General features: G+C 46.7%; 2 protein-coding genes across 5 annotated transcripts; both read left to right on the top strand.

Moving 5' to 3' along the window:
- Positions 1 to 73: 73 nt before the first annotated feature.
- On the top strand, positions 74 to 27,939 carry ECHDC2 (enoyl-CoA hydratase domain containing 2). 4 transcript variants are annotated; one of them, XM_082615327.1, is made up of 10 exons: positions 74 to 471; positions 14,714 to 14,781; positions 14,840 to 14,939; positions 17,374 to 17,460; positions 18,302 to 18,394; positions 19,823 to 19,882; positions 20,100 to 20,287; positions 24,938 to 24,988; positions 26,405 to 26,452; positions 27,304 to 27,939. In XM_082615327.1, exons 1-10 carry the CDS (start codon positions 339 to 341, stop codon positions 27,379 to 27,381), a joined length of 906 nt encoding a protein of 301 aa, XP_082471453.1. In that variant the 5' UTR covers positions 74 to 338; the 3' UTR covers positions 27,382 to 27,939. The 4 variants fall into 4 exon arrangements, with proteins under 4 accessions (XP_082471453.1, XP_082471455.1, XP_082471454.1 ...); XM_082615329.1 differs by having other exon boundaries at positions 76 to 471; positions 14,852 to 14,939; XM_082615328.1 differs by having other exon boundaries at positions 77 to 471; positions 19,826 to 19,882.
- On the top strand, positions 3,457 to 4,739 carry LOC309800980 (triosephosphate isomerase-like). The gene has a single exon (XM_082615331.1). The coding sequence runs from the start codon at positions 3,501 to 3,503 to the stop codon at positions 4,248 to 4,250; it is 750 nt and encodes a 249-aa protein (XP_082471457.1). The 5' UTR covers positions 3,457 to 3,500; the 3' UTR covers positions 4,251 to 4,739.
- Positions 27,940 to 27,984: the final 45 nt, after the last annotated feature.

Here is a 27,984-nt window from a genome sequence, read left to right as displayed (position 1 = left end):
GCAGGACACTTCCCTTTTGCAATAGTATATTAACGATTAAAATCTGTTCTCACTACCTTAGTGTCCGGCTTTCTTTATCTTTGACACTAGTCACTTTTATATCCGCGCTTTACAGATTGACGCTTAGAGAGGTTGGCAGCCTTGTCCAAAATCACACAGCAGAGCTGGGTTTTCTCCTACCCAGGTCTTCCGGTCTCCCAAGAGCCTAAGAGAGCCGCGCCGGCCTCTCGGCCCATAGGCGGCGCGGTTTACGAAGGCCTGGGGCTGAGCGGCAAGCTATCAGCCGGAGAGGAGGGGGTGGTGGAGGGGCCGAGAGGCACCTTCCCAGACTGGTCCGGATGCTGCGCGCCCTGACCAGCGCCCTACGCCTTCGGAGCCCCCGGAGGCCCCTTGAGGCCCGTGGCTGCGCCGCCAATCTCGCGGCCGCAAACCGCGAGATCCAAGTGTGCGCTCTGGCGGGTCCAGACCAAGGTAAGTGCTCTGTCCTGGGAGGCCCGGGAGGCGGCTGGGGCGAGCTCTGGCGGGCTGTCGGAGGCCGGCCCGGGGCCTGGCACTACTGCCGGGGCGGGACCCATGACCAGCGCGCCCACTGCCCCGAGCAGACTGAAACCGATCTCGGAGACAGCAGTGAGCGGTCCTGAAGAGATATCTTAGTTCCCTGCCCAGGAATTGGGCCTGGGTACCTGGATGAAAACCAGGAATCCTAGCCAGTAGACCACCAGCGAGCGGTTAGAGGCTAGAAGCAAAGTGGCCCTGGCTCTTTCCCCCATTTGAAAGCAAGAATGTTTCAAGGAGGCAAAAACTGTAAAAACATGTACAAAGTTTATCATTAGAGACACAGCACAACATGGGAGCGCACACAGAGAAGCAGTTTATTTAAGTCAGAAGCTAGGCAGAAATACACAGAGAGAAAGAGTATGGGCTTCCTCTCTAATGAGGAGCGCAGTAAAGAGGTGATTTAAATTACTTATATAGGACAGTCCTTCCAGGTCTTTGTTTACATTTGGCCAATTATCTTGTTTCTTTTCCACACCTGACCTGCCCTAGGGCCCTCCCCAACACGCGGGCGCAACTTTTTGTTAAGATGGATCCCACCAGAGGCCTGTGGGTGCATGTCCACACGTATTATGGGGTGGCACCTCCTCCCTTTTTGATCCTCACGGAGCCTTCCTGCCCATGTGTAGACAGGGAAGTTTTCCTTGACCTCAGGAGTGGTCATCTTCTCTTTATTCCAGCAGAGCTCAGCTTCTGCCACTAGCTTTGTCCTTGGATTGTCTGGGTGAGAACAAAGCTTCAGTTTTACTCCACTTGACAAACACCAGCTATCTGGCCCAGGGGCCCATCTATATCCTACCTCAAATCCCCCCTGAGGGACGTGAACCCCGAAGAAATCTTTATTGGGAGGATGCAGGGCAATGGTCTGTCTTCTGTAGCTTCTGCAGGCATGAAAGGGGCTTGTAGACCCTACCTAGTTGGGGTCACGGAGCTCTCGCCCTATCTCACTAAGGGGCCCCAGGGCGACTTCTGTTGTTATTCCAGCAGGATCTGTTCCGGGGAGTGGCTGGAATCTCTGCATCACTGTCATCCTGATGTGAAACTATTGTAATCTGGAAGAGACAAACTTAACAAGTAGATTAAAAAGGCAGGAGCCACAGTAAAAGAATTATTGTAACCAGAGGCCCAAGCAGGAGTAAGAACCAGGATACATTTGGTAGCATTCCTTTAACTGTGGTCCAGACATAGTCGGCACTTAGGTTACCCTGTCCAAAGGAATGAAGACATTTAGCATGGTCATATATCTTTTGATGTTCTCTTTTATTAGCCCAGTGTGATTGATGTAGGTGTAACAGACTCAGAAGTAGTTGGAAGAGTGACAACCTGAACATTAATAGACAGAATAGATCTCATTTTTTTTTTCCGGAGAATAAGCCTGAATCCCAGTCTAGGCCTGGCACTTCGAGGAGACTTGGTAGCCAGTAGGTTTTAACTTTTGATGCGGTATTAACGTATAAACCAAAGCAGTTGTCACCATTAATAATTTTAGTGTTTCTCTAGGTATGAGAAGATGTAAGAATTTGGGCTTATAAAAATCCTTACCTGAAAATATCTAACTATCTGAAGGCCTGTTCTGCCAGTTTTTCCCGGAGCACAGAATGCCTGATTCCTGATCTCCACCCTGAATTCCTTTCAGGGGGTGTTGAAGGTCAACAGCTGCAGCAGCTCCTGATCTAATCTTTGTAGAGGCAGATGGCAAGTGCCAGTTTCCAGTTGGCAGGGCCCCTTCATGGCCATAAATTTGACCATGGTTTGGGGGGCATTTCATGTCCATTTTGTCCCACAGTGCTAGGAATGTTTATTTCCTCCGCTGATAGGCCACATAATGCGTTGTTACTGGACTAGGCCTCGTTAGTAGTAGCCAAAATTCTCTGGACCACCTGAGACTAGTCTAGTCTCTTATGGTCCAGGAAAATATTCTCTCTTGTTGCTTTTACCCATACCTAGAGTTACACCATTACAATCATTGACCTTATATGGGACTATCATTTTATCAGAGGCTCAGTCACATATTTGGTAATGTAAGAAATAACAATTTTGATAAGGCTGCTCAGAACCCAACGGTCTCCAATTTCTGGAGGGACCAGGAAGAAAGAAAAGAAAAATGTTTTAATTTTACCCACGGGTGTAAATTACCAAATTGTTGTAAACCATAAGTAGCTTGAGAAGAAGAGAATCTTTATATCTGAAAAACAAAGATTAAAAGCTAGCAATATGTCAGACAAAAAGTAATAAAAGAATTATAATCATATTTAGCAGTTCATTTAATCCCATGTAATTAATTTTTGTTCTGAGTCCAGTTTTTCTATTAGTTTTGTTAACCTTGCCTGATGATTGAGAATGATAGTGACAGTGATGGTTTTAAGAAGTTTGTGAAGTTTTTGTTAAGGCTTGTATGATTTATCCAGTGAAGTGGGTGTCTTGATCACTGGAGACTGTAGAAAGTATACCGCAAGTAGAAAACACTTTTTTTTTTTTTTTTTTTTGGCTGCATTGGGTCTTTATTGCTGCACATGGGCTTTCTCTAGTTGTGGTGAGCGGGGGCTACTCTTCATTGCAGTGCGTGGGCTTCTCATTGCAGTGGTTTCTCTTGTTGCGGAGCACAGGGTCTAGGCGTGCAGGCTTCAGCAGTTGCAGCACGCAAACTCAGTAGTTGCGGCATGCAGGCTCTAGGGCGTGTGGACTTCAGTAGTTGTGGCGCACAGGCTTAGTTGATCCATGGCATGTGGGATCTTCCCAGACCAGGGATCAAACCTGTATCCCCTGCATTGGCAGGCGGATTCTTAACCACTGTGCCACCAGGGAAGTCCCAGAAAAAAAAATTTTAATCTTTTATTTTCTTCATTGTGAGGGCATTAACCCTCCAGCCAGGGAAGGCTTTAACCCATCAAATTAAAAAATGAGGTTTGGCTGCTCGTGACCTTCAGTGTGCCAGATTCAGCACAATGGCGCCCTCCAGGAAGTTCTTCGTGGGGGGGAACTGGAAGATGAACGGGCGGAAGAACAATCTGGGGGAGCTCATCAACACTCTGAACGCGGCCAAGGTGCCGGCCGACACCGAGGTGGTTTGCGCACCCCCCACCGTCTACATTGACTTCGCCCGGCAGAAGCTAGATCCCAAGATTGCAGTGGCTGCGCAGAACTGCTACAAAGTGGCTAACGGGGCCTTTACGGGGGAGATCAGCCCTGGCATGATCAAAGACTGTGGAGCCGCGTGGGTGGTCCTGGGGCACTCGGAGAGAAGGCACGTCTTTGGGGAGTCAGATGAGCTGATTGGGCAGAAGGTGGCTCACGCCCTGGCAGAGGGACTTGGAGTAATCGCCTGCATTGGGGAGAAGCTAGATGAGAGGGAAGCTGGCATCACTGAGAAGGTCGTTTTTGAGCAAACCAGGGTCATCGCAGATAATGTGAAGGACTGGGGCAAGGTTGTCCTGGCCTATGAGCCTGTGTGGGCCATTGGAACTGGCAAGACTGCGACACCCCAACAGGCCCAGGAAGTACACGAAAAGCTCCGGGGATGGCTTAAGTCCAACATCTCTGATGCAGTGGCTCACAGCACCCGCATCATTTATGGGGGTTCTGTGACTGGGGCAACCTGCAAGGAGCTGGCGAGCCAGCCTGACGTGGATGGCTTCCTTGTGGGGGGCGCTTCCCTCAAGCCTGAATTCGTGGACATCATCAATGCCAAACATTAAGCCCTGCCCGTCTCTGCTACCCTTCCTGCTGAGACAGGGACTAGGTAGCTCAGAAGCCCAGTAACTGTACTGCCCCCCGACCTTCACACGTGCTTCTGATGGTGTCACCTGCTGCCTCTTGTGGCCTAATCCAAAGTGTACCTCTTCCTTTACCGTTTACACCCTACCCTGTAATGGTTGGGACCAGGCCACTCCTGCTTCCATTTACTGTATCAGTTGGAACTCAACCTGTCACCAAGGTGGCTTTAGCTTGGCTGAGCGGTGGGAGGGGTGTTTGCTTATGGGTCCCCTCAGTCCCCAGTGAAGGCAGGAGCAAGAACCCGTCCTGTCCCATCTCACGCCATGAGATCGGGCTGAGAGAAAGCCCTGTCCTCTGCTGAGGCCGGGGTGCTGCTCCCTCCCACGGTGCCGATGCCTGTGTGTGTTGTGTCTGTGAGCAGTCCTGCGTGTGTGGGAAATAAACACCTGGCACTAAAAAAAAAAAAAAAAAAAAAAAAAAGAGGTTTGTCAGGGAGCTGGGAAAAGCCAAGTGGCTGTCTTGGGTTTCCCATAGCCCTGTTTAATTTATAGTCATTATTTATCCATTTTATTTATTTATTTTTTAATAAATTTATTTTACTTTTGGCTGCGTTGGGTCTTCGTTGCTGGTCACAGGCTTTCTCTAGTTGCAGCGAGCAGGGCCTACTCTTCATTGCTGAGCGCAGGCTTCTCATTGCGGTGGCTTCTCTTTGTTGTGGAGCAGGGGCTCTAGGCACAGCAGGCTTCAGTAGTTGTGGCACGTGGGCTCAGTAGTTGTGGCTCGCAGGCTCTAGAGCACAGGCTCAGTAGTTGTGGCGCAAGGGCTTAGTTGCTCTGAGGCATGTGGGATCTTCCCGGACCAGGGCTTGAACCCGTGTCCCCCGCATTGTCAGGCGGATTTTTAACCACTGAGCCACCAAGGAAGCCCGTTTATCCATTTTAAATTCTTTTACTTAGGAATAGACCACTGCCATACTACAAGGACATCAGGATGGCAAAAGTCTGACAATGAGGGGTTAATCTTTGTAGAAGCAGAATGAACTTTATCTACATGTGCCATAATCTTCACAGATCATTGTGAAATATTTATTTACTTTAATAAAGTAACAGAAGATTTTAAAAACAAATATAAATCACTTAAATGTAAAGAAATTCACAGTCTATTATCAAAAGCAGCATTCCAAGAAAACTTTTTTTAAATTTATTTATTTATTTATTTATTTTTGGCTGTGTTGGGTCTTCGTTGCTGCGAGCGGGGGCTACACTTCATTGCAGTGCACAGGCTTGTCATTGTGGTGGCTTCTCTTGTTACGGAGCACAGGCTCTAGGTGCACGGGCTTCGGTAGTTGCAGCACGTGGGCTCAGTAGTTGTGGCTCACTGGCTCTAGAGTGCAGGCTCAGTAGTTGTGGCACACAGGCTTAGTTGCTCCGCGGCATGTAGGATCTTCCTGGACCAGGGCTTGAATGCATGTCCCCTGCATTGGCAGGCAGATTCTTAACCACTGTGCCACCAGGGAAGCCCAAAACTTTGTTTTCTTAACAGAGAGAGAGAACCAAATTTCAGTCTGGTACCAGCTTACTGTTAATCACAAAATTTATTTACCTAATTAAATTTAATCTAGTCTTAATCAATCTTAACAACGTACAAAATTCTATTCTCAAAGTTCCTTTTTCACAAACCTTTTATCACCTTTCAGATCCATATTAACTTGTCCCATCCATAAACAATCAGCTCTAGGACAAAATTATTTTCCTCTTTTTTTATTTTTAACAAAAAATATCTCCAGTCTTTATATATTCTTGCTGACAACAAATATCCTACTTGCTTTACACACTGAAATGCTTCCCTTGTCACTTTAGTAGCTTTGATTACATATTATAATTTTTAACCCTTAAAAAAATCTTAACTTCTAGTGAAAGCAAGAAGAAAGCAATTGTGAACTGCTTGTCATATTGGCATTCTCTGATTAGCAAACTTAAGAGCATATTGATTGAGCGGTGTTGGCTTTTGTTTGTTCGGTTGGTTGGTTTTATTTTGTTTCTGTTTGGGGGTAGTTTTATTTGCGGGGGTGGTGCTGGGGGGCGGTGGTTGAACTTTGCATTCAGTGGTGTTACACTCCACAGTCTGCTGCTCATTGCCATCAGGGCAAGGTCCTTCTCTTGTCTTTACTTTCTCCCCAGTCCAACCCCTCTAACCTTCCCTGCATTTTATGTAGCATTGTTTGTGTCTGAGTTTTAATTTACACAGAAGGCACTATTCTAGACATCTCATGTTTCTTCCTTTTTCCCACTTGATACTAAGTTTTGAAGAGCTTCTTTGCCATATAAATCTGTTCCTTGCTCCCTGCTGTTGTATACTACTCCCTAGTGTGCATCCCCCACTTTTGATGGACATGTAGGGGCTTCCAGTGTCCAATTACATCACTTGGTGAGAATTCTCTGGCCATGTGGGATTGCTGGTGTTAGAGAATACCCCTTACTCCCATGCTTAGTTCACTGCCAAACTGGCAATGGCGCTTGCCTTGAAATAATTATAGTTATTCTCCCAACTTTACAGATTAAGAACCTGAGGAACGGAGAGGTTAAGCAATTTGAACCATTTCTGATTTCAAAACCTGTGTCCTCAACTATTAGGTCATCACTACCTCTTCTGGTAATTCAGTGACTCAAAACACAGACTTGTACATTAGTTAAAAAACTACCACGGGTCATAGACCTTAGGGCTCACTTGTAAAAAAGGGGAATTTTTTATCCAGAAATAACAAGCATCAGGAGATTAAGCCTCTGCCCCTGCCAGAGGGCATATGGAAGGAATGAGATACGGAAATCGAGAAGCAGTGGAGGAGGCATGAGGAGGGGACCCACACACAGGAGAACCACCCCACCACCCTGTTAGAAGCCACCCGTTCTGCCTTCCACTTGTCATGATGTCACCAGAGCATAGTCACATTGTGCCTGTTGTCCTTGAAAATGGGATTGTTAACCCACTCTTGGTTAACTCTTGTTAACCCACTCTTGGTTAACTCTCGTTAACCACTCTTCACTCTTCCTTATGGCTCTACTCTAGCTCCTTAGCTGGATGTTCAAGTTTCTCCACCACAACCTGACACTGTCACCTCATCTCTTCTACCCATGTGTTTGTTCATTTCAAGCTGTCCCACCTCAGTGTTTTGTTCTAACTATGCCCCTGACTTGGGTCCTCTTCTTTCCTCTCTACCTTTGTAAATCCTTCTGGAATTACACACCCCCCCATTGTCCTTTTACATCCCTTGTGTCTGGACTTGTCTCCCTCATCAGTTGTTAGCTCTTTGAGAGGATTGCTAGCTGGGTCCACCTATCAACTTTGGCAAATTCTCTTCTTTTCTGGGCCTCAGTTTCCCCTTCTATATAGTAAGGGATTGTTAAACCAATTGGTCTCTATACTACTTTCCAGTAGTTTCTATTGACTTCCACCCACATCACCTTGTGATTCAAACCATCCAGTCAGATGTGACTCTAGGTCATCTGCTAAGGAAATCAAATCATCAGCCAGTGGTATGGGGGGGTCTGGTAAGAGTAGAGAGGGTGCAGTGCACTACTGGGGCCCAGCAAGGGCAAGCTTCCCAGAATAGGGGCTCAACTAAGAAGTCAGGGACCATGGCTGAGTCCTCTCTATTCCTCTGGGGCCTGGCATGTGGTAGTACAACTTGCACATTGTCAGGTGAATGAATTAAAGCCAGAGACACCCTGTCTGGCTCCTCAGGGTTCCCAGCTTAGATTCCTCACCTCATATGGGGCCCTAGACTTTCCCCAGCTTCTGTGCATTTTCCCCACTCACAGTACCCACAAACTATGTTTAAGCACTTGTGGGCATTATCTCTTTTAATCTTCATTACAACCTTTTTAGAATTTCTATTTACAGATTGGGAAAGTGAAGGTCAGAAGGGTAAAGTAATTTGCCCAAGGCCATGAAGCTGGTATGTGACTGAGCTGTGACTTGAGCCAAGCACCACATTTACATTCTGAAAGAGGGAAATAGAGATGAAATATGGGAGAGAGTCAGCCAGAGAAAATGGAAAAACAGAACAGGAAAGCAAAGAGAAGAGAGAAGAGTTTCTGTCAATCCCAAGACGTCATGACTGTATTAGTTTTCTATTGCCATGTAACAAATTACCACAAACTCTGTGCTTAAAATAACACACATTTATTTTCTCATAGTTTCCGTAGGTCAGAAGTCCAGGCACAATTTAGCTGGGTTCTCTGCTTCAGGGTTTTAGCAGGCTGCAATCCAGGAGCTGGTTGGGGCTGTGGTCTCATCACAGGCTCAACTGGGGAGAGGTCTGCTTCCAAGTTCCTCACGCTGTTGGCAGAATTCATCTCCTGTGGTTGTAGTACTGAAGTCCTGTTTTCTCGCTGTTGGCCAGGGGGCCACTCTCAGCTCCTAGAGGCTGACCACAGTACCTTGCTACACAACCCTCTCCATAGGTCCACTAGTTTCTCTAGTGTATGCTAGTAATAGAGTCTTATATACATCATAACCTAATCACAGAAGTAACATCTCATTACCTTTGCCATATAATTAGACCTAATCTTACAAGTGATATTTTATGACCTTACCTGTATTTTCTTGGTCAGAAGCAATTCACAGGCCCTGTCCACATTCAAGGGAAGGGGATTATGCAGGATGTGAACATGGGGGCCACTCTAAGGTCTGTCTGCCACAATGACCTTGGACCTAGACTGTTCTCAACCCTTCTGATGTGGTTTCTCTGTATCCACCACAGTTTCCCTCCCCCAAAGTTGCAGCATTTTCTCATCTGGAGAGGATCTTTGGGACATCTGAGTTCCTCAGTGGGACCTCCAGGCCTGCTGGGCTCAAAGAACTCTATGAAGGTTTCTGGGGAGGCTAAAGAAGCCCACCTAGCCTGCATGTTACAGTTCTCTGTCCTGGACCACAGTTCTCTGTGGCTGGAAACCCTGTCCCCTGAGAGCCCTGAAACTTTCATTGGCCCTTCTCCGTGTCTCAGATCAACTCACACTGAGAATGCCATCTTAATAAATCCTGCTTGTTCTTCAAAGCTAAACACCCTGAGAGGAAATAATAAGGGGGCTTTGATGCCCAAAGGATTGGTAAACACTCCTCTAGTCCATCCTGACATTTTACAGGAGGCGAAACGGCCAAGAAGGCATAAGAGTATTTGAGCCCCTGCCCAGAGCTGTTCTCTCTTCCCCACACCTGACCCAGATTTGGCAGGTGAGTTGAGGCCAGAGTGAGGTGCAAGGGCCAGATTGTAGGGGGTCTTTGGGATGGTATTAAGGATTTAGACTTAATTTTGATGAAAAGGGAAGGGAAGAATATGGTCAGATTTGGGTAGGAAAGATGACTCTGACCCAGATGAGGGAACAAAAGTGGAGGGGGAAGGGGAGGCAAGACTGAGGGCATAGGGCCAGTTGGGGGATCCATGTAAGAGAAGAAAGAGCCCACCAGGTTAGTGGCTGCAGGCAGCGATGTGAGCTGATAGGTATGAGATCTAAGAGGTTGAATTGGCCGCTTGGGAGACTGAGTAAACTTCAAGGGTGAGGAAGACAGAGGCAACATGACAGAACTCTGAGTTGATATGTCATTCGCTCACCAAAGGAGCAGGAGAAAGAGTGATCATTTCTTGACATGTTGGTCTAGATGTCAAGTGGGCAGCTGGATATTCAGGCTCGGAGCTCAGAGGAGAGCTGGCCGGGTGTGCAGGGAAGTTCTGGGTGTACAGGAGGTAGGCACACGTGAGGCGTGAAGGAGAGGTGTGGATGAACAAGTGCAGCCCTCCTGACTCTTCTGCCTTGCCTCACGCTGCTCTCCCTTTGCTCTGAACTCCTCCAGTTCTGGAAGGCACTAAAAGGTGGCACAGTGCGTCCCCCCCAAAAATATATGCCACATTGGTATAGGGATTTTTTTTTTCGAGCTAAAGACACTTGAAAAAAACAGCAGATGCAAGAAGGCCATTCTAATCTCCCCTTTGCTTACTGAAAACAGGAGATAAAAACTCCCATGTGAAAGATGCCCTCCCTGAACCTGGAGAAAAGAAACATTCTTCAACAGGGAGTTGAAGCCAAGAGAATTCTGTACAGACAGACAACTGTGTACAAGCAGGCCTTATCTTCCTTTAGCCTCCCACATAGTTAACTCTTCCACAACTGACATTCTTTCTTCAGCCTACTATAAAAGCGTGTAGGTTCTACCATTTCTGGGGGTTTTCATTTCCTTTTGAGGGCTCTCATGTTACGTAAAACTTATACAAATTTGTGTGCTTTTCTCCTCTTAATCTGTTTTATGTTGGTTTAATTCTCAGGCCCAGCCAAAAAACATTAAGAGGCCCAGCTCTACAAACCCTATAGTACCCTGCTCTGCTATACTCAGGGCCCTCATCTGCACCATTCCCTCTGTCTGAAATGGGCTTTTCCCCACCAACACACAAACACACACACACTTTTGCCTGGCTGACTCCTATTTGTTCCTCAGCTCTCAGCTGAAAGGTCACTTCTTCCTCTGGGAAGTCACTGCTCACCTTCTACACTAGGGGCCCCCTCTGCCCACTCTATACCGCTCACCTCCTTGTCCTTTTCCCCCCATGTTCTCATCACAAATAGTAATTACTGGTTGAATGTCTGTCTGTCTCCTCTGTAGACTGTAAGATCTAAGAGGAGAGGGACTGGGTCTGCTCTGGCCTCTGACATCAGTGTCTGGTACAGAGGCCAGCATGTGTTAAATTCGTAATTGTACAAATGACTGAATAAAGAGATCTTGGATTGACCTTTCAGGAACTTCAACATTAAAAAATTGAGTACTCTCATAGAGAACAGACTTGTGGTTGCCAAGGGGGGGGGATGGATTGGGAGTTTGGGGTTAGCAGATGCAAACTATTATATATAGAATGGATAAACAAGGCCCTACTGTATAGCACAGGGAAATATATTCAATATCCTGTGATAAAACATAATGGAAAAGAATAGGAAAAAGAATATATATATACACACACACACACACACACATATATATATGTATGAATCACTTTGCTGTACAGTAGAAATTAACACATTGTAAATCAACTATACTTCAATAATTTTTTAAAAAAATTGAGTAGTCTCTTACCTGTAGTATTTTCCCCATCATACCTCACTCTTCAAATGAAATTTTTTTTTTTTTTTTTTTTTTGCAATACGCGGGTCTCTCAACTGTTGTGGCCTCTCCCGTTGCGGAGCACAGGCTCCGGACGCGCAGGCTCAGCGGCCATGGCTCACGGGCCCAGCCGCTCCGCGGCACGTGGGATCTTCCCAGACCGAGGCATGAACCCGTGTCCCCTGCATCGGCAGGCAGACTCTGAACCACTGCGCCACCAGGGAAGCCCCAAATGAAAAATTTTACCTATTCTCACCTTGCTCAAATGCTTCCATCTATGAGCTGCCATCTGTAATCCTATAGTACTTCATGTGCTTACTTTACTTATGACCTCATGTTATCATTTACTTGTATTAGGCTGTAAGCACATTGAAGACAGGGGCTGTTACATAACTTATAACTCCCACAATTTATTATATATCATAGTTGTTCAATAGATATGTAAGGGTTTTTTTTCATAGCCAATACTTGGTTTTTATTTTCAGTCTTCTTAGTTTTAGTCGTTGTACTGGGTGCTATGCTTTTCTTAAACTCTTATTTATTTGATACTAATAAAATTAAACATCTTTTCATGTGCTTATTGGCCATTTGTATGTCTTCTTTCATGGAGTTACCTTTGTGTAAGAGTTGGCTTTTTAATTAAAATATAATTGACATATTAGTTTCAGATGTACAACAAAATTCAGTATTTGTATACATTGTGAAATAATCACCGCAGTAAGTCTAGTTAAGATCCATCACCACAGTTACATTTTTTTGTATGTGATGGGAACTGTTCTTTTTTAAGTAATTTTAATTAATTAATCTTATTTTATTTTTGGCTGCATTGGGTCTTCGTTGCCGCGCATGGGCTTTCTCTCTAGTTGCGGCGAGCGAGGGCTACTCTTCATTGCCGTGCGTGGGATTCTCATTGCGATGGCTTCTCTTGTTGTGGAGCACCGGCTCTAGGCACGCGGGCTTCAGTAGTTGTGGCTCGCGGGCTCTAGACCGCAGGCTCAGTAGTTGTGGCTCACGGACTTAGTTGCTCCACAGCATGTGGGATCTTCCCAGACCAGGGCTCGAACCCATGTCCCCTGCATTGGCAGGCGGATTCTTAGCCACTGCGCCACCAGGGAGGTCCTGTGATGGGAACTTTTAAGATGTACTCTCTTAGCAACTTTCAAATATACAATATTGTTAACTAAAGTCACATGCTGTACATTACATTCCCAGAACTTACTTATTATAGATATATGTTGAATAAATGAATTAAGAATTTTAAAATTGGGTAGAAGAAAACCTAGAAAAGTGCAGAGGCATCATCTGAGAGGTAGGAGGAAGACCAGGAGAACATGGGGCCACAAGGCAGATATACGTTACTACACATCTGTCAAAACCCACTGGCTGTACAACACTAAGAGTGAACCCTAATGTAAACTATGGATGTTGGGTGATAATGACGTTTCCATGTAGGTTAATCTTTTGTAACAAATATCCCACTCTGGTGGGGATGTTAATAGTGGGGGAGACCATGTATGTGCAGTGGGCAGGGGATTTACGGGAAATCTCCGCATTTTCCACTCCATTTTCCTGTGAGCCTAAGCTGCTCTGAAAAAACTAAATCTATTGGGCTTCCCTGGTGGCGCAGTGGTTGAGAGTCCGCCTGCCGATGCAGGGGACACGGGTTCGTGCCCCGGTCTGGGAAGATCCCACATGCCGCGGAGCGGTTGGGCCCGTGAGCCATGGCCGCTGAGCCTGCGCGTCTGGAGCCTGTGCTCCGCAATGGGAGAGACCACAACAGTGAGAGGCCCGCGTACCGCAAAAAAAAAAAAAAAAAAAAACAACTAAATCTATTAAAAAAAAAGCCAAGGCAGAAAATGTTCAAGGAAGAGCATGTGTATTGTCAGCAGAGTTAACCGTTGCGGAGCCTGGGACCAGGATGGAAACATGTCCCTTGGTTAGTGATGTGGTTACATTGGTCACTTTGGTGAGAATGGTTTCTGCTGAGTGACGGGGTGGGAGCTAGATCGGAGAAGGCTTAAGTGAATGGAAGGCAAGAAAGTGATTAATTGAGTACAGAAAACCCTTTCAAGAAGCTTGACTGTCGCGGGTGAAAGAATATCACACGGGTAGGGCAAATGTTATTCTCTTGCCAAAGGGGACGGAATGTGAGTGTGCTCAAGCCTCTGGATTAGTTGCTAAATTCCTGTGACAGAAGAACCTGGTCACTTGCCCCATGAGTGTCCAATCAGTGAATTCCATGCTGCAGGACACCTTACAGGTCAAATGCCCCAGGTTCTTTAATAAATAACTTGTTTTTTTCCTCATTGTTATTATTATTTTTGGCTGCATCGGGTCTTACCTGTGGCACCCGGGATCTTCACTGTGGCGCAGGCTCTTCATTGTGGTGCACGGACTTCTCTCTAGTTGTGGCACGAGGGTTTTCTCTGTAGTTGTGGCGCGAGGGTTTTCTCTGTAGTTGTGGCGCGAAGGCTCCAGGGCATGTGGGCTCTGTAGTTTGGGGCATGCAGGCTCTCTGATTGAGGCTCGCAAGCTCAGTAGTTGTGGCGTGCTGGCTTAGTTGCCCCGTGGCATGTGGGATCTTAGTTCCCCGACCAGGGATTGAACCCGTGTCACCTGAATTGGAAGGCAGATTCTTTACCACTGGACCACCAGGGAAGTCCCAACAAACAACTTTTGAGGGAAAGACAGGACTAGAGGCAGAACCTAAGGATTTTAACAAGCTTTTAAAAGACACATCAATATTTTTGAAAATTAGCAAGTCTAAACTCTGAAGTCTAGAGATGCACATTTGTGTGATAAAACGAAAGAAATGCATGGAAGTGATCACCATAAAAGTCAAGAGAGTTGTTACTTTTGGGGGGAGGAGGGAACAACGAACGAGTCAGAGCACACGAGGAGGTTTCTGGGTGGTGATATTATTATAACTCATTCAGCTCAAGAGGACGAAGTCCGGCTATGGAGAAAAGAAGAATGGAGAGATACGTGAAATTGAAGAAGGGGTGTGTGGTGTGTGTGTGTCTCACAATGGCAGAAGCAGGCAGGAACCACTGTGGCAGTCATTCTTGTCCCTCTCCCCATGTTGCACCAAGGTTCACAAGCCCTTCTATTTCTTCTGTGAGGCAGAAGGGGCAAGAGTTATTCTCCCCATTTTATGGTTGGGAAAACTGAGGCCTGGTGTATGAGACTTGCCCCAAGTTACACTGCTCATCGAGGGTAGAGGCTTCCCAGATCCCAGGCCCCAGCCCAGGAGTGAGCAGGGCAGCTGGCTCACCCAAGGCTGCCCTGTCCCCTGCAGGAATCACTGAGATTTTGATGAACAGACCAAGAGCCCGCAATGCCCTGGGGAACGTCTTCGTTAGTGAGGTGAGAAAGGGTGGGCACGAGGGTGGGCTGGGGCTGGCTTGGGAGGTACCTGATGGAGTCTCCTCTGCAGCTGCTGGAAGCTCTGGCCCAGCTGCGGGAGGACCGGCAAGTGCGTGTCCTGATCTTCAGAAGTGGAGTGAAGGGTGTATTCTGTGCAGGTGGGTTTCCTTTCCAGCCCCTATGCTGCGGCTCAGCAGGGCTCCCCCGAGCCTGCAGGGCATTTGTGGGGGGGGGGTCCTTAGGTCAGCTCCAGCACAGGACTCATTATTCCCATTTTAGAGATGTGAACTCAGCGGTAAAATTCCTTGCCTAGGGTTACACAGATAGTAAGAATTCAGTTTGAACTTGGCCTCTCTGACCCCCAAATCCTTGTTCTTCCTGCTGCACCACCCACTGTTCTGACCCTTCACTGAGGAAATGAGGAAGCTGAGTCCAAAGACATTCACAAGGTCTGTGGCCAAGGTGGGACTCTGTGCCCCTTTGCCCACCTACAAGATCTCAGTCCGTCAAAAAAACTCTTCAATGTCTCTGCACCATTTGGTCCTCGCCACGCACTTCATTTCAAAGATGAGAAATGCCGCATCCCAGGCCCACAACAAGCAAAGGAATGAGAGCTGAGCTAAGAACTGGCACTGGGGAGGCGGGAAGACGCTGTGGAAGGCTAGGGTGGGAGGAGCGTGATGCTTAGGAGTTTTCAAGGAGATTTGGCTCAGTCCCTAGGTCTCAGCTGTCCAGATCACGGTGACCAGCTCGGGGTCTGCCATGGCAGGATAAGTATGTGGACCAGTCTGCCTGACCCCGCTGCCCTGGCTGAGGCCCTCCTCCTCCCCTGGCCTCTTCCTCTGGCTCCACCTCTATCTGACCTCTTCTATCATGGTCACTTCATGCCCCTGTTAGCCCCACTCCTCACTACCCCAACTAAGGACAGGGAAGTAGGGGAGCTGCAGGAGGTCTGCCCCTGACTTGCTCTGGAATCCTGGGCTAGTCCCTGTCCCTCTCTGGGCCTCAGTTTCCCCATCTCTCACTGAGGGGCTGGAACTAACCAAAGAATTCCAAGGGCTCTCCCAACTGACTTTCGGATAATCTAACATTGCGAAGGCTATATTCACCCCTTACTCCCGCCTCAGGCCCCTGCCATCTGGCCTTTGATGACGCCTCCATTGTCACTACTCTCACCAAGGTCCCTGCCCACCTCCATGCCACTGGGCCCTGCACTCACTCCTCAGTTCTCATCTTACTTGACCTCTCAGCCTCCTTGGACCCCACCAACACCTTCTGTTAAAAAAAAATAATTATACAGTGATGTATGTCAATTATTTCTCAATAAAACTGGAAAAAAAATAACTAAGAAATTTTTATTTTATTACTATTTAACATAGTTTTTGAATTGTCAAATATATATATATATTACACAAAAATTTACATTTTAATCATTTTTAAGTGTAAAATTCAGTGGCATTAAGTACATTCACAAGGTTATTCAACAATTACCACTGTCCATTTCCAGAAAATTTTCATCATCCCAAATAAACTCTATACCCATTAAGCAATTCCTCCCCATTCGCCCAACCCCCAGTAACCTCTGTTCTACTTTCTATCTTTACGAATTTGCCTATTCTAGGTACCTCATACAAGTGGAATCATAAATTTGTCCTTTCATGTCTGGCTTATTTCACTTAGTATAATGTCCTTCATGTTCATCCATGTTGTAGCATATTGCAGAATTTCTATCCTTTTAAAAAATGAATATTCCATTTTATATATATATATAAATTATATATATATATTTTTTTCCACATTTGTTTATCCATCTGTTGATAGACCTGAGTTTGTTTATACCTTTTGGCTATTGTGATTAATACTGCTATGAACATTGGTGTGCAAGTATCTGAGTCCTTGCCTTCAGTTCTTTGGGGTATACACTTAGGAACAGAATTGCTGGACCATACGGTAATCCCATGTTTAACTTTTTGAGGAGCCACCAAAATATTTTTCACAATAGCTGCATCATTTTACATTCCCACTAGCAATGCATCAGGGTTCTCCACATCCACGCCAACACTTTTTTGTTTTTGTTGTTGTTGTTTATAATCACCATCCTAATGGGTGTAAAGGGGTATCTCATTGTGGTTTTTATTTGCATTTCCCTAATGACTAACGATGTTGAGCATCTTCTCCTGTGCTTACTGACTTATCGTCTTTGGAGAAATATCTATTCAAGTCCTTTGTCCTTTGTGGGTTTTGTTTTTGGTTTTGTTTTTAGTTGTAGGAAGTCTTTATATATCCTAGATATCAATTCCTTACCAGTTATATGATTTGCCAATATTTTCTTCCATTCGTGGGTTGTCTTTGCTCTCTTGATAGTGTCCTTTGATGCACCAAAGTTTTAAATTTTGATGAAATCCAGTCTATCTTTTTGTTGTTGTTGCATCTCTCCTTTTTTTGACCACCCCCAGCCCCCACCCCTGGCTTCCCTAACCATGTTTTCCCAGTGTTTCTCTTTCCTCTCTGGCTGCTTCTCTTCAGATTTCCTTTGCTGGATCCTTTGACAGCCCGGAATGCAGTAACGGGCTGTCACCCTTGCATCTGCAGGTGCAGACCTGAAGGAGCGGGAGCAGATGAGTGAGGCGGAGGTGGGGGTCTTTGTCCAGCGGCTCCGAGGCCTGATGAATGAGATTGGTGAGGGTCCTGGAGTGCGGAGGAGGAGGGCATTCCGGGGCCCTGCTGGCCCCAGCCTCACCCCACCCACCACTCTACTCTAAAGACAGAACAGTTTCTGTTGTGAGCTCTGTGGAGAGACAGATGATTCTGGGTGTTGGGGGGAAGGGGCGGGGGCAGGGAACAAGGAATTCTACAAGGGGGAGGGTGTGACGAGGGTTCAGAGGGCATTTCTCCCAGGGGGAGCCCTGGCTTCTCAGCCTTTGTGCCCTGCTGGTTATGACCCCCAACCCCTGTGCCCTCAGGGTGCAAGCCTGGCCTTTTCAGAGTCAGGTTTCACCAAGCATGCTTTCAGGCTTTGACAATGGCTGTTCTTTTAACTGGAATATCCCTCCTTGGCCATCTGAACTTTCTACTTGTTCTTTAAGACCACCAGTGCCACCTCCTCCAGGAAGCTGTCCCTGATCCATCCTCCAAGCTTCCTTTATCAGAGCACTGATTACCTGGGTCATCATTGCCTGTTTACAGGTCTGCCTTCCCCACATCTGGTTCAGTTGTGTTCCCAGCACTCAGTATGGGGCTTGGCACACAGAATGAGAAGGGAGTGCAAAAAGGCTGGTCCCAGGGAGGCCAGCAGGAGATTACCCTGCCCATCTCCCCACTCCCGATCCCCAGCTGATGGCACAACTCTCCCCAGTGGGAAAACCAACCTCTAAGGTAACCTGGCTGAGGTACCAGGTAAGGTCCCCAAACCTGGGACCAATGAAGCCCTCTGTCCCAACCAGTGAGCTCCTCCCCTCCCTGAGACACTGTCCTGGTCCTGCCAGGGCCTCGCAGGCTGAGCCTTTCTTCATCTCCACAGCAGCCTTCCCTGCGCCCACCATTGCAGCTATGGATGGGTTTGCCTTAGGTGGAGGCCTGGAACTGGCCCTGGCCTGTGACCTCCGAGTGGCAGGTACTGGGCACGGGGAGAGGTGGGGTAGGGTGGGGAAGGAAGAGTGAAACAGGCTAATTCTGGGGATTCTGCAGTCAGCCACTGCTCTTGGCTTGCCAAGCAGCCACAGAACTAAAGGCAAGGTGGGGAACAGGGAGCTCAGGCAGCAGCTGGTTCCCCTCCTGGCCTGGCCTGACTGCGGCAGTACCCATGCTTCTCAGTCAGCTGCCCTCCGCTCAGGACTGCTCCTACCAACCCCAGAGCAACTGCTAACATGACAGCAGAAAGAACACAGAGAGGGAAGGCTGGGGACAAAGACTAACTGTTCAACCTTCCGGTTCTGTCCAAGCCAGCTTTTTCAATCACGTTCTGAGCAAAGGTGAGCCGTGGGGGCGGCCTGTCACCTGCCCAGCTAATCACAAACATGCCTGGGCAAGAACACTGCCCTCTGGTTCATTGGCACCCAAAAAGGTTTGCGTTACTAGTTCAGAGAAATTGAGCTTTGAAGAGTGGAGGGAGGGGAGGATGAAGATGATCGATCACTTTTTAACCTTCCTGTCTTGGTGGTTAGGTGCGCCCTTCTTGGAGGCAATCAGAGAAAGTCTGAGTGCCATCACGGTGCTACTCTCTTCCCCTCATTGCTTTCCCCCGCCACCCAGGAAGAACATTTTTTAAAAATGTGTAACCCCAGGCACAGAGGGAGCTTATATCTACAAGATACGTATCGAAGAGAAGGCATCAAAATACCAGATCAGGTCACAGCCCTGAATCTGCTTCTCACCTGCCTATGTTTAGGGCAACTAACTTGCAGGGTTTGGTGGACAGGAGGGTGAACGTCACCTCCTTCCTCCCACACTGCATGGTTCAGGTAGCCTGTGCTGAGGGAATTCAGGAGAAGCCTGTGTGGTGGGACACCTCAAGGAGGGCTTGTCAGAGGAAGCAGAACTGGGGAAAGAGGATGTGGACCGGAATACAGGAAAATTTCAGGCTGACAAAAAGCTGGGAAAAATAACTGGTAGGAGCAGGAGTCAGCAGCACTCGAGGCCAAACCTGAGCTAAGGATGTGTGAGACAGAGAATCCATTAGCTTACAAATAGGTATCGGGCACCTTCTAGGAACCCCTGCCTTGTTCCAAGCACCATTGCCTCACTTGATCCTTAGCAGCTCTCTGGAGTAGGCAGAAGAGGGGTAGTCGTCTTCTTCCCACCCATGAGGCTCAGAAAGGGTAAGAGACTTGCCTGGTGAGTAGGGGAGGTAGATGAGTGCCTGGGCCTGCTGGCTTCCAGGCTAGGGCTCTTCCAAAGGCAGCATCTGGGGGAGCCTGGCTGTGGCCACACCACGAGGGAAGTGGCTGGCTGGAGGAGCGAGCAGAGCCCACAGGCGGTATCTCTTCTCCTTGGGGATTGGCGCTGGAAGGTAGGGTTGGGGATTCATTCTGTTTTGTGTAAGCAGCTTCCTCAGCTGTCATGGGGCTGATTGAGACCACCCGAGGACTCCTCCCAGGAGCAGGTAACCTCAACCCACAGCATCCATCCTTCTTTACCTGTCCAACTCCAGTCTATCCAGCATAATTCCCTACTTTCCTCTTTTGCCCTATGTTCTGGGCTCTGCCCTGCCAACCTAACTCAGTTTGCTCTTCTGAGAGGTCTTGGCTGACTCCCAGCCTGGGCCTTCTCTGGCCTCCCACTTCCCATGCAGATTCACCACCCCTACTCCATCCTGGCAGGAGGGACTCAGAGGCTGCCTCGATGCCTGGGGGTGGCCCTGGCGAAGGAGCTCATCTTCACAGGCCGACGACTGAGTGGGGCACAGGCCCAGGCTCTGGGGCTGGTGAACCATGCTGTGGCCCAGAATGAGGAGGGCAACGCCGCCTACCACCGGGCACGAGCGCTGGCCCAGGAGATCCTGCCCCAGGTTTGATGATCACCCAGCACAGGAGGGCCTGTGCCATACGGGATGCACGTGTGGAGAGGCCAGGGGGCAATGGTGTCTCATGCGGCCACATAAGATCCATTTACCCAGATTTATAAAATAACCCTCTTTGGAGTTTTAGCATCCATTCAGCCATCCAGTAAATGAAATCAGATTTTAAGTTAAAATGAAAATTACGTTCTGAGGGACTGGAATCAAATAGGCTTGAAAATCCTCAGAACAGCACTGTAAAACAGAACTTCCTGAGATGATGTAAACATCCTCTACCTGTGCTCTCCGCTAAGGCAGCCACTAGCCACATTATTTAAATTTAAATTTAAATTTTAGTTTCTCAATTACACTTGCCACATTTCAAATGCCAATAGCCACATGTGGCTACTGGCTACTGTATTGGACAGTACTCCATTAAAATGTCCCCAAATTGAAAAAGCAAGATTCTAAAGCAGATAGAGAACTACCAGCTCAACTTTCCGACCGTACTACATGGGGGAAAAGTGCTTGAAATACATGATGTAGGACGTGTTAAGCTCCATTAATTTTTAAAAATCCTCAAAATAGCCTATGAGCATAGTCTCCCAAAAGGTTTAGAGACCCAGGGAGTAGGTTTAGGCCCTGCCTACATGTAAGCTCCAAGTACCTGAGAGGCTCTGCTGGCTTCTCACTCCTCTAAGAGGACCCAGAGGGAGGTCCCAAGTTTCTGCAAAGATATGCAAGCAGCTGAAATGGAGCTAGGTTTTGCTAATTTATAATACTGACTTAGCCCATACGGAGCATCTCATCCATCCGACACAATCCAAGGTATTTTAATAGTGTCCCAACTATTAGGACAATCCAGCTGAGCTGATTATCCCCATTGTATCTATGCTATAACAGACCCAGAAAGGTTAAGTGATCGTTCATCAAGGTCAAACAAAGTGACTGCAATACCAGAAAGAAAAACAGTAACTGCTATTTTGGCATTAATTTTGCATAATAAAAAAACTGGTATTTTATTTTAAAGAGTGCAGAACGTGTACGATTTTTTAAAAAAACAAACTAAATAATGCATTTCAAATACAAAAAATTACAGACGTTATAAAACGAAGTTAAAATATAAGCCTATAAAACTGTTACCCATACTCTATCATTTTAATATTATTAACAGAGAAAAGTATTTGAATTAATCATGAAGAGTAAAAAAGAGGTATTTTATTTTGGGAAAAAAACACTGTCTTCCTTAAATAATCCTGCCTCTTTTTATAACTTCGAGGTCTTCTTTGAGGGCAGGGACTATAAAAAACTGATAGTGAATTTGGTTTAAAAGAAAGTATTTCTTTTGTCTTCATTTCTTCTTTTTATTGATAGTTTCATCACATATAAACGGAGAGTCTGATGCTGTTAATTTTAATGCTGTCATGTTTCTGTTATAGTTGGTCAGAAAGTCTCTGAACTAATACAAAACTCTGAATGACTCAGGATAGTAGCTAATTACACTTCCACAGAGGGGGCCTATCCAGCAAGACTTGTAGACTACAGGGCTTATCTTTTTGCATAAACTAAATAACTGGGTCTTTGAGCTTGATCTCAAGATGATTCAGGCTTCAGATTTTTCCGTATATTGAAATAACGGTATTCTACTAATATAATTACTAGTATTTCAGGATTTAAAAGCAGCTTTGTATACCAAAACACGAGCATACCAAAAATTAGTACTAAAATCACTAATGCAAATGCTAGGACATTTTGATGCAACCTGAAAAACGAATCTTTAACTTCCAGCTGAGTAACTGGGTGCCAAGGATGAAAGGGTTCTTGGATGGGGTGAGCACAAAGGGTGGTGTGGTAGATGGCTGCCCTCTAGTGGACAAACTACTAAGACTAGGGAGTCAAGTGGCTGCAGAGATTAGAGCCCAGAAAAAACTGTCAATAAACACAAGGTCCACAACTTAACACTCAGATCTTCCCTTTAAATAATAAACATACCTTATCCTTTGAATATGGATTTGGCTACATTTTCCACTTGAACAACAAAGGGATGGAACATACTGTGGCCAGTGTGACTCACTGTTCTCATTCCAAATAACATGAAATGATCAATCATATTTCTAATAATTCATACACACACACACACACCCAGTGCACCCTTGAACAACACAGGTTTGAACTGTGCAAGTTCACTTATACATGGATTTTTTTCAGCTAAATACATACTACAGTACTACACGATCCGAGGTTGGTTGAGTTCGCGGATGCAGAACTCTTTATAGGGAGGGCTGGCTGTAAAGTTATACGCAGATTTTCCACAGCATGGATGGTCGGTACCCATAACCCCTGGGCTGTTCAAGGGTCAACTACATATATATATGTATATGTATATACACATACACACACACATACATACACACTCAGAAACATAAACGTGTGTTTTCAACACAGTACACATAGCTATGTAGTTTTTAATGTTCTGTGATGAGAAATCAGTAGTTAAATAACATATTCATGATAAGCAAATCAAACGGAAGAATAAGAAGGACATAAAGTAAAAATCAAAAGTAGGGTGACCCTGTTTACCTGGGGCTGTCCAGGTTCAACGTGAAAGTCCCATGTCCTAATAACCCTTCAGTCACTGGCAAGCCGGGAGAGCTGGTCACCAAAACATCGCTCAGGGCTTCCCTGGTGGCACAGTGGTTGAGAGTCCGCCTGCCGATGCAGGGGACGCAGGTTCATGCCCCGGTCCGGCTGCGGCTGGGCCTGTGAGCCATGGCCGCTGAGCCTGCGCATCCGGAGCCTGTGCTCCGCAACGGGAGAGGACACAGCAGTGAGAGGCCCGCGTACCGCAAAAAACAACAACAACAACAAAAAAACATCGCTCAATTCCCCAATCCCTCTCCCCAGAGATGACCACTGTTAACAGTTTGCACATTCTTCCAGAAATATTCACTGTATGTACAATATAAATTATGCATATACTCATATCTAAATGACTAAATTCTTTTTAGGATGGTTTAGGGGACAAGGAACACACCTTTAGAGGCTAATCCAATTCTACCAGACATTTAAAAAACATGAAATTAAAATATGCATAGAAAAGAATTCAGGCAGTATGGAAAAGTATAAAACAAAAAAGTGAAGTTCTCCATTCTCTTGACCCTTCTCCCCAAAGGCACATCATACCAACACCTTTTACACAAATGGAATAATATACAAACCAGTATGCACCTTTCTTTTTTACCTACTACCTTGGAGAGTTTCCCATTTCAGCACATACTTATCAACCCCATTCTTTTAAACAGCTGCACACTTTTTCATTCATGGTATGGATGTGCCATCATTTAACCAGTACTCTAATGAGGAACATCATGTTGCTTACATCTTTATGCTCCTGAAAAATAGCTGGAGTGAATAACTTTGTACACCTTAGTGTACTTCTGGAAGTAGATGCCTACCTGGAGGTACAACATGAAAGAGCATGTGCATCTAATTTGCCAGTTCTTGTCAAACTGCCTGCCCGAAGCATTGTACCAATTTACTCTCCTATCAATTATGTATGCAAATACCTGTTTCCTAAATCTCAGCTCTAATGGGCATTACCAACACTTTACAATTTACCTAGTCTGAGGTGAAAAGGAGCACCTCACTGTTCTGATTCACGTTTCTTTAGAAGTAAAGCTGAGCATACCTTGTGCCTGTATTTCTTTTCTGTGAACTAACTTTTCATACTGTTGTGAATGTTAAAAAAACATTATACCACCTTTTTGTTAAGGAAATTCTTCTGTCACAGTATCACAAATATATTTTCCCAGTTTTTGATTTTTGTCTTTTATCTGTGGTATTTTTCAGTCTGAAGTCCTTCATTTTTATGTAGCTTTTTTATTTATGGCTTCCATGCTAACAGACTTTTTAAATCATTCTTTTTCTGATAAAGTCTTACTTACACAAACTTCAAATAATATGAATAATATAGGCGGCAAAAGCACTCCTTGCCTGGAAGTGGGGCTGGGGATGGAGTGCCAGGCCTGCTGTGGCACAAGCTAACTGGAAGCAAGGCCAGTGAGGCAAAGACAGCCACTTGGATGCTCTTGCAAAATGCCCCCTCAGGATTTCAACCCAGGCCTGTCAGACTCCAAAGCCTGAGTTCCTAATCTTGACCTTTTTTCACCCTACTGGGGGAAAACCTGCTTGCAGTAGAGGCTTGAGATGAGAGGGGTAGAGGAAGGGAGCAGCAGTGGGAAAGGTGACTGGGAATCAGATCTGAGCTTCACCACTGACTCACTGGACAAATGTGGCCAAGTGCTTCACCACCCTGAGCCTCAATTAAACATGGCACCATCCTGGAAGGATGAGTAGCACCATTTGACCATTAGAGAAGTCTGTGGGCGGGAAAGTATTTGGAAAATGTTGTACATGTTGGAGGGATGGATTAAATGACAAGAACCTCGGATGGTCAGGATTGGGAGGGTCAGGGATCAGTTAGGCTTCCTCCATTATAGAAAAGGAACATCAGCTGAGAAGTAGCAGGTACTAAAACTAACGAAACTTAACACTGTCAGTCAACAGCTGGATCTCTGTGCAGACCTCTTCCCCCACCGTGGAGCTGTGTGCCTAACTATGAGCACTGATCCCCTCCTCAACCAAGCTTCTTCTTTTCCCTAGGCCCCCACTGCTGTGCGGCTGGGCAAAGTAGCCATTGACCGAGGAACAGAGGTGAGAGGGTTTTGGGTTGGAACCTGGGCCCCACTAAAGTCAGTGGGGCGGCTGGGAGGTGGTGCTTTCATGGCAAACAGATGGACAGCACAGCTGGAAAGAGCTCAGGAACTGGACTCTTCTAACAGACTTTGAGTCTGACCTCTCTCTTTGTGCCTTGCTTTTACCTACCTACAAAATGAAGTGTGGCCAGGTGATATTCCAAATGACATTTTATCCTCATCTCTCTCCCTTGGAGAGAGAAGGAAATTGAGGTTCAGAAAGGGTAAGACTTATCCAGGGTCACAGAACAAGGGAGTAACAAGAACCCAGGTCTGCGTGGCTCCCAGTCCATGTTCTCGGGTTTGTGTTGGTGGTCAGTAATGTGGCCTTGTGGACCGGGCTCAGGTGTGGTGCCTTGGCTGCAGCTAACCCATCCTAGACATCAGCTTATTCATTTATTCATCACACACTGAACCTAGACCTGAATTGGGACACAGAAATGAGTCAAATATGATCACTGCCCCCAAGGTGGGGAGGGGGACATACACAAATCACTAATAAAAGATCAAGGGTACCAAGCAGACACCCTGGAAAGGTTAGAGCTGCACTGTCCATGTGGCTACTGGCTACGGTACTGGACAGTGCTGAGTTGGAGAACGTTTTCTAGAACTGGGGCTTAGGGTGAATGAGAATTCCAAAAAATAGGGAAAAGTGTGAGGAAAAACACAGAGGTGTATAAATAAGCAACTTGACAGAACAGGACGAAGGGACGAGTGAGACAACATAGCATGGAGGTTGGGGGCATAGGCTCTGGTGCTGGACCGTCTGGGTTCAAAGACCTGCTTTTCCACATACTGTTGAGCCCTTAGACAAATCATTCCACCTTTCTATGCCTCAGATTTTTCAGCTGTATAGTAGGGAAAATAACCCCGGTTGTGAAAGGTACTTCTCTTAGAATAGTGCTTATAAGTGGTAGTAATAGCAAGTACTGGGCAGTATAGGCTGGGAAGTTGCCAGGGGCCAAGTCATAAAGGCCTTAGTCCTCAGGGCAATGGCAAGCCAGCAAAGTTCACTAATAGGGGTGACGGGAGGCAGCCAGATGGCAAGGAGGGAACACTGGCTGTGCAAGCACAGCTCAGGCACACCCTCCTCAGCTCTACAGGCTATGTGTAATCCTCCCCACTGTTCTCGCAGCCCGCATTCGTCCCAGCACTGTTTCACCACTGTTATGAATGGTATTCCCTCTCCAGGTAGGGGATTCTTTATCTTCTCATCTCTCTTCATACGGGCTGGCATACAGTAAGCCTCAATAATTCTTTGCTGGAAGAATCCATAATCAGTAAGAAGTGGTGTAGGAAGCAGGGCAAGCTGGCGCCCAGTGCTGATGGAGATGGGCAAGGTCAGGCTGATCCAGGCACAACTTCTTTCTTGCAGGTGGACATTGCATCAGGGATGGCCATTGAAGGGATATGCTATGCCCAGGTATGTGTCTGCCACCAGTCCTGCATGCTTGTAGCAGAGGCTGGGCCAGAGTGGGTGGCCTTAAGTACTATATGACCAATTCAGTAGGTGCCTCCCAACCCAGAGAGTCAGTCTTTGTGCCATTCCTTCCTCAGTTAGCCTGGGGTGATGCCAGGGGAGCCACACTGCTCCTCTCTGGGACTGTTTCCTCAGCCATCTAATGGTGGTGTAACCTGCTCTACTTGGGTGCCCAGAGAATCACAGAGGAACTTGAGAGAGAAGAATAGCAGCTTATGCGACCTCTGTACCAGTGGCTACTGTAGAGGCCAGGCTGGAGTGGGACATCAAAGCCTTGGTTTTCACCTGTAGGCTGTGTGTGTTCAATGGTGGGGCAGTAAACCTGGGGCTGACCTATTTAGCCCCTCACTCCTGGGTGAGTCAAAAATATTAATCTCCAGGTTAACAAATAATGAAAATACTCTTAAACAGGGGGTCCTGGGATTTGTAAGACGTAGTGTGAACCAACTACACACCAGGATTCAAAGCCAGAGTTCTTACCGCAAAGCCTAATCTATCTTCTCTACTGAGTAGCCTCATTTCAAACTGTTGCACGGGACAGTGAGCTCTCTGGAGGCATGCAAGATGTGTGCAAAGAGAGGCTAGTGTGACAGGCCTTGGGTGCTGAAGAGGCAGCCTGCCTTCCCCCAGGAGACCAAGGAGCCATCGAGGCCCATACTGCTGCATGGCCCAACACCGGAGTCCAGAGGCAGTGAAAGACTTGGATTCTGTCCTTGTCATGCGTCGAACAAGCTTCAGCGAGTACTGGCCTCTGGTCCTGCTCCCATAGACTGACACTCTGTATGTTGTTTCAGAACATCCCGACCCGGGATCGGCTGGAAGGCATGGCTGCCTTCAGGGAGAAGCGGCCCCCTAGATTTGTTGGCGAGTGACTTCCTTTGAACCTTAAGCATGGGAGATGCACACCTTACAGGGAAGGATCCAGAAGGAAAATGTGCAGCGCGCCTGCCCTCATCATTTCACCTCTCTAGGCTTCAGTTTCCTCACAAGGACGATGATCGATATAGAATGACTGGCATGGTGCCTGGCACTAAGGTGCTGGCTATGCCACCTATTGCTACCTTCGTCATTCCTCACCCAGGCTAGACAATCACTGGCGTCGGGTTGGCTTTGGAGAATACCTGTCTCTCCCTAGTAGAACGATCAACTAAGGACAAAACAGACCCCTCTGGGCCTTTATATCGCTGGCACTCAAGCCTGACCTCTGCATCTCAGTTATTAGGTGCTCACCAGAGATGACAGGAGGTTGTAAGAACCACCCCAACTACCCTGTTTCTTCCTCCGTACAGCAGAGATAATAAGGAAACCCTGGCAGTGGTTGAATAGGTCCAGCTCTCTGCCAGTTACTCACTGTGTGCCTCAGCCTCCTCATCTATAATGAAACTGTTGGGAGGACTAAAAAAATAATAAAATGCCTGATGTTCAATAAACGTGAGTTATTATTCATGTAGTGTTCTTTTAAGAACCAGATGAAA

Source organism: Mesoplodon mirus (genome assembly GCF_964341445.2).
Source record: "Mesoplodon mirus genome assembly, chromosome: 3".
Lineage (NCBI taxonomy): Eukaryota > Metazoa > Chordata > Mammalia > Artiodactyla > Ziphiidae > Mesoplodon > Mesoplodon mirus.
The sequence above is the reverse complement of the archived record's forward strand: the minus strand, read 5'-3'. Positions and strand labels throughout refer to the sequence as shown.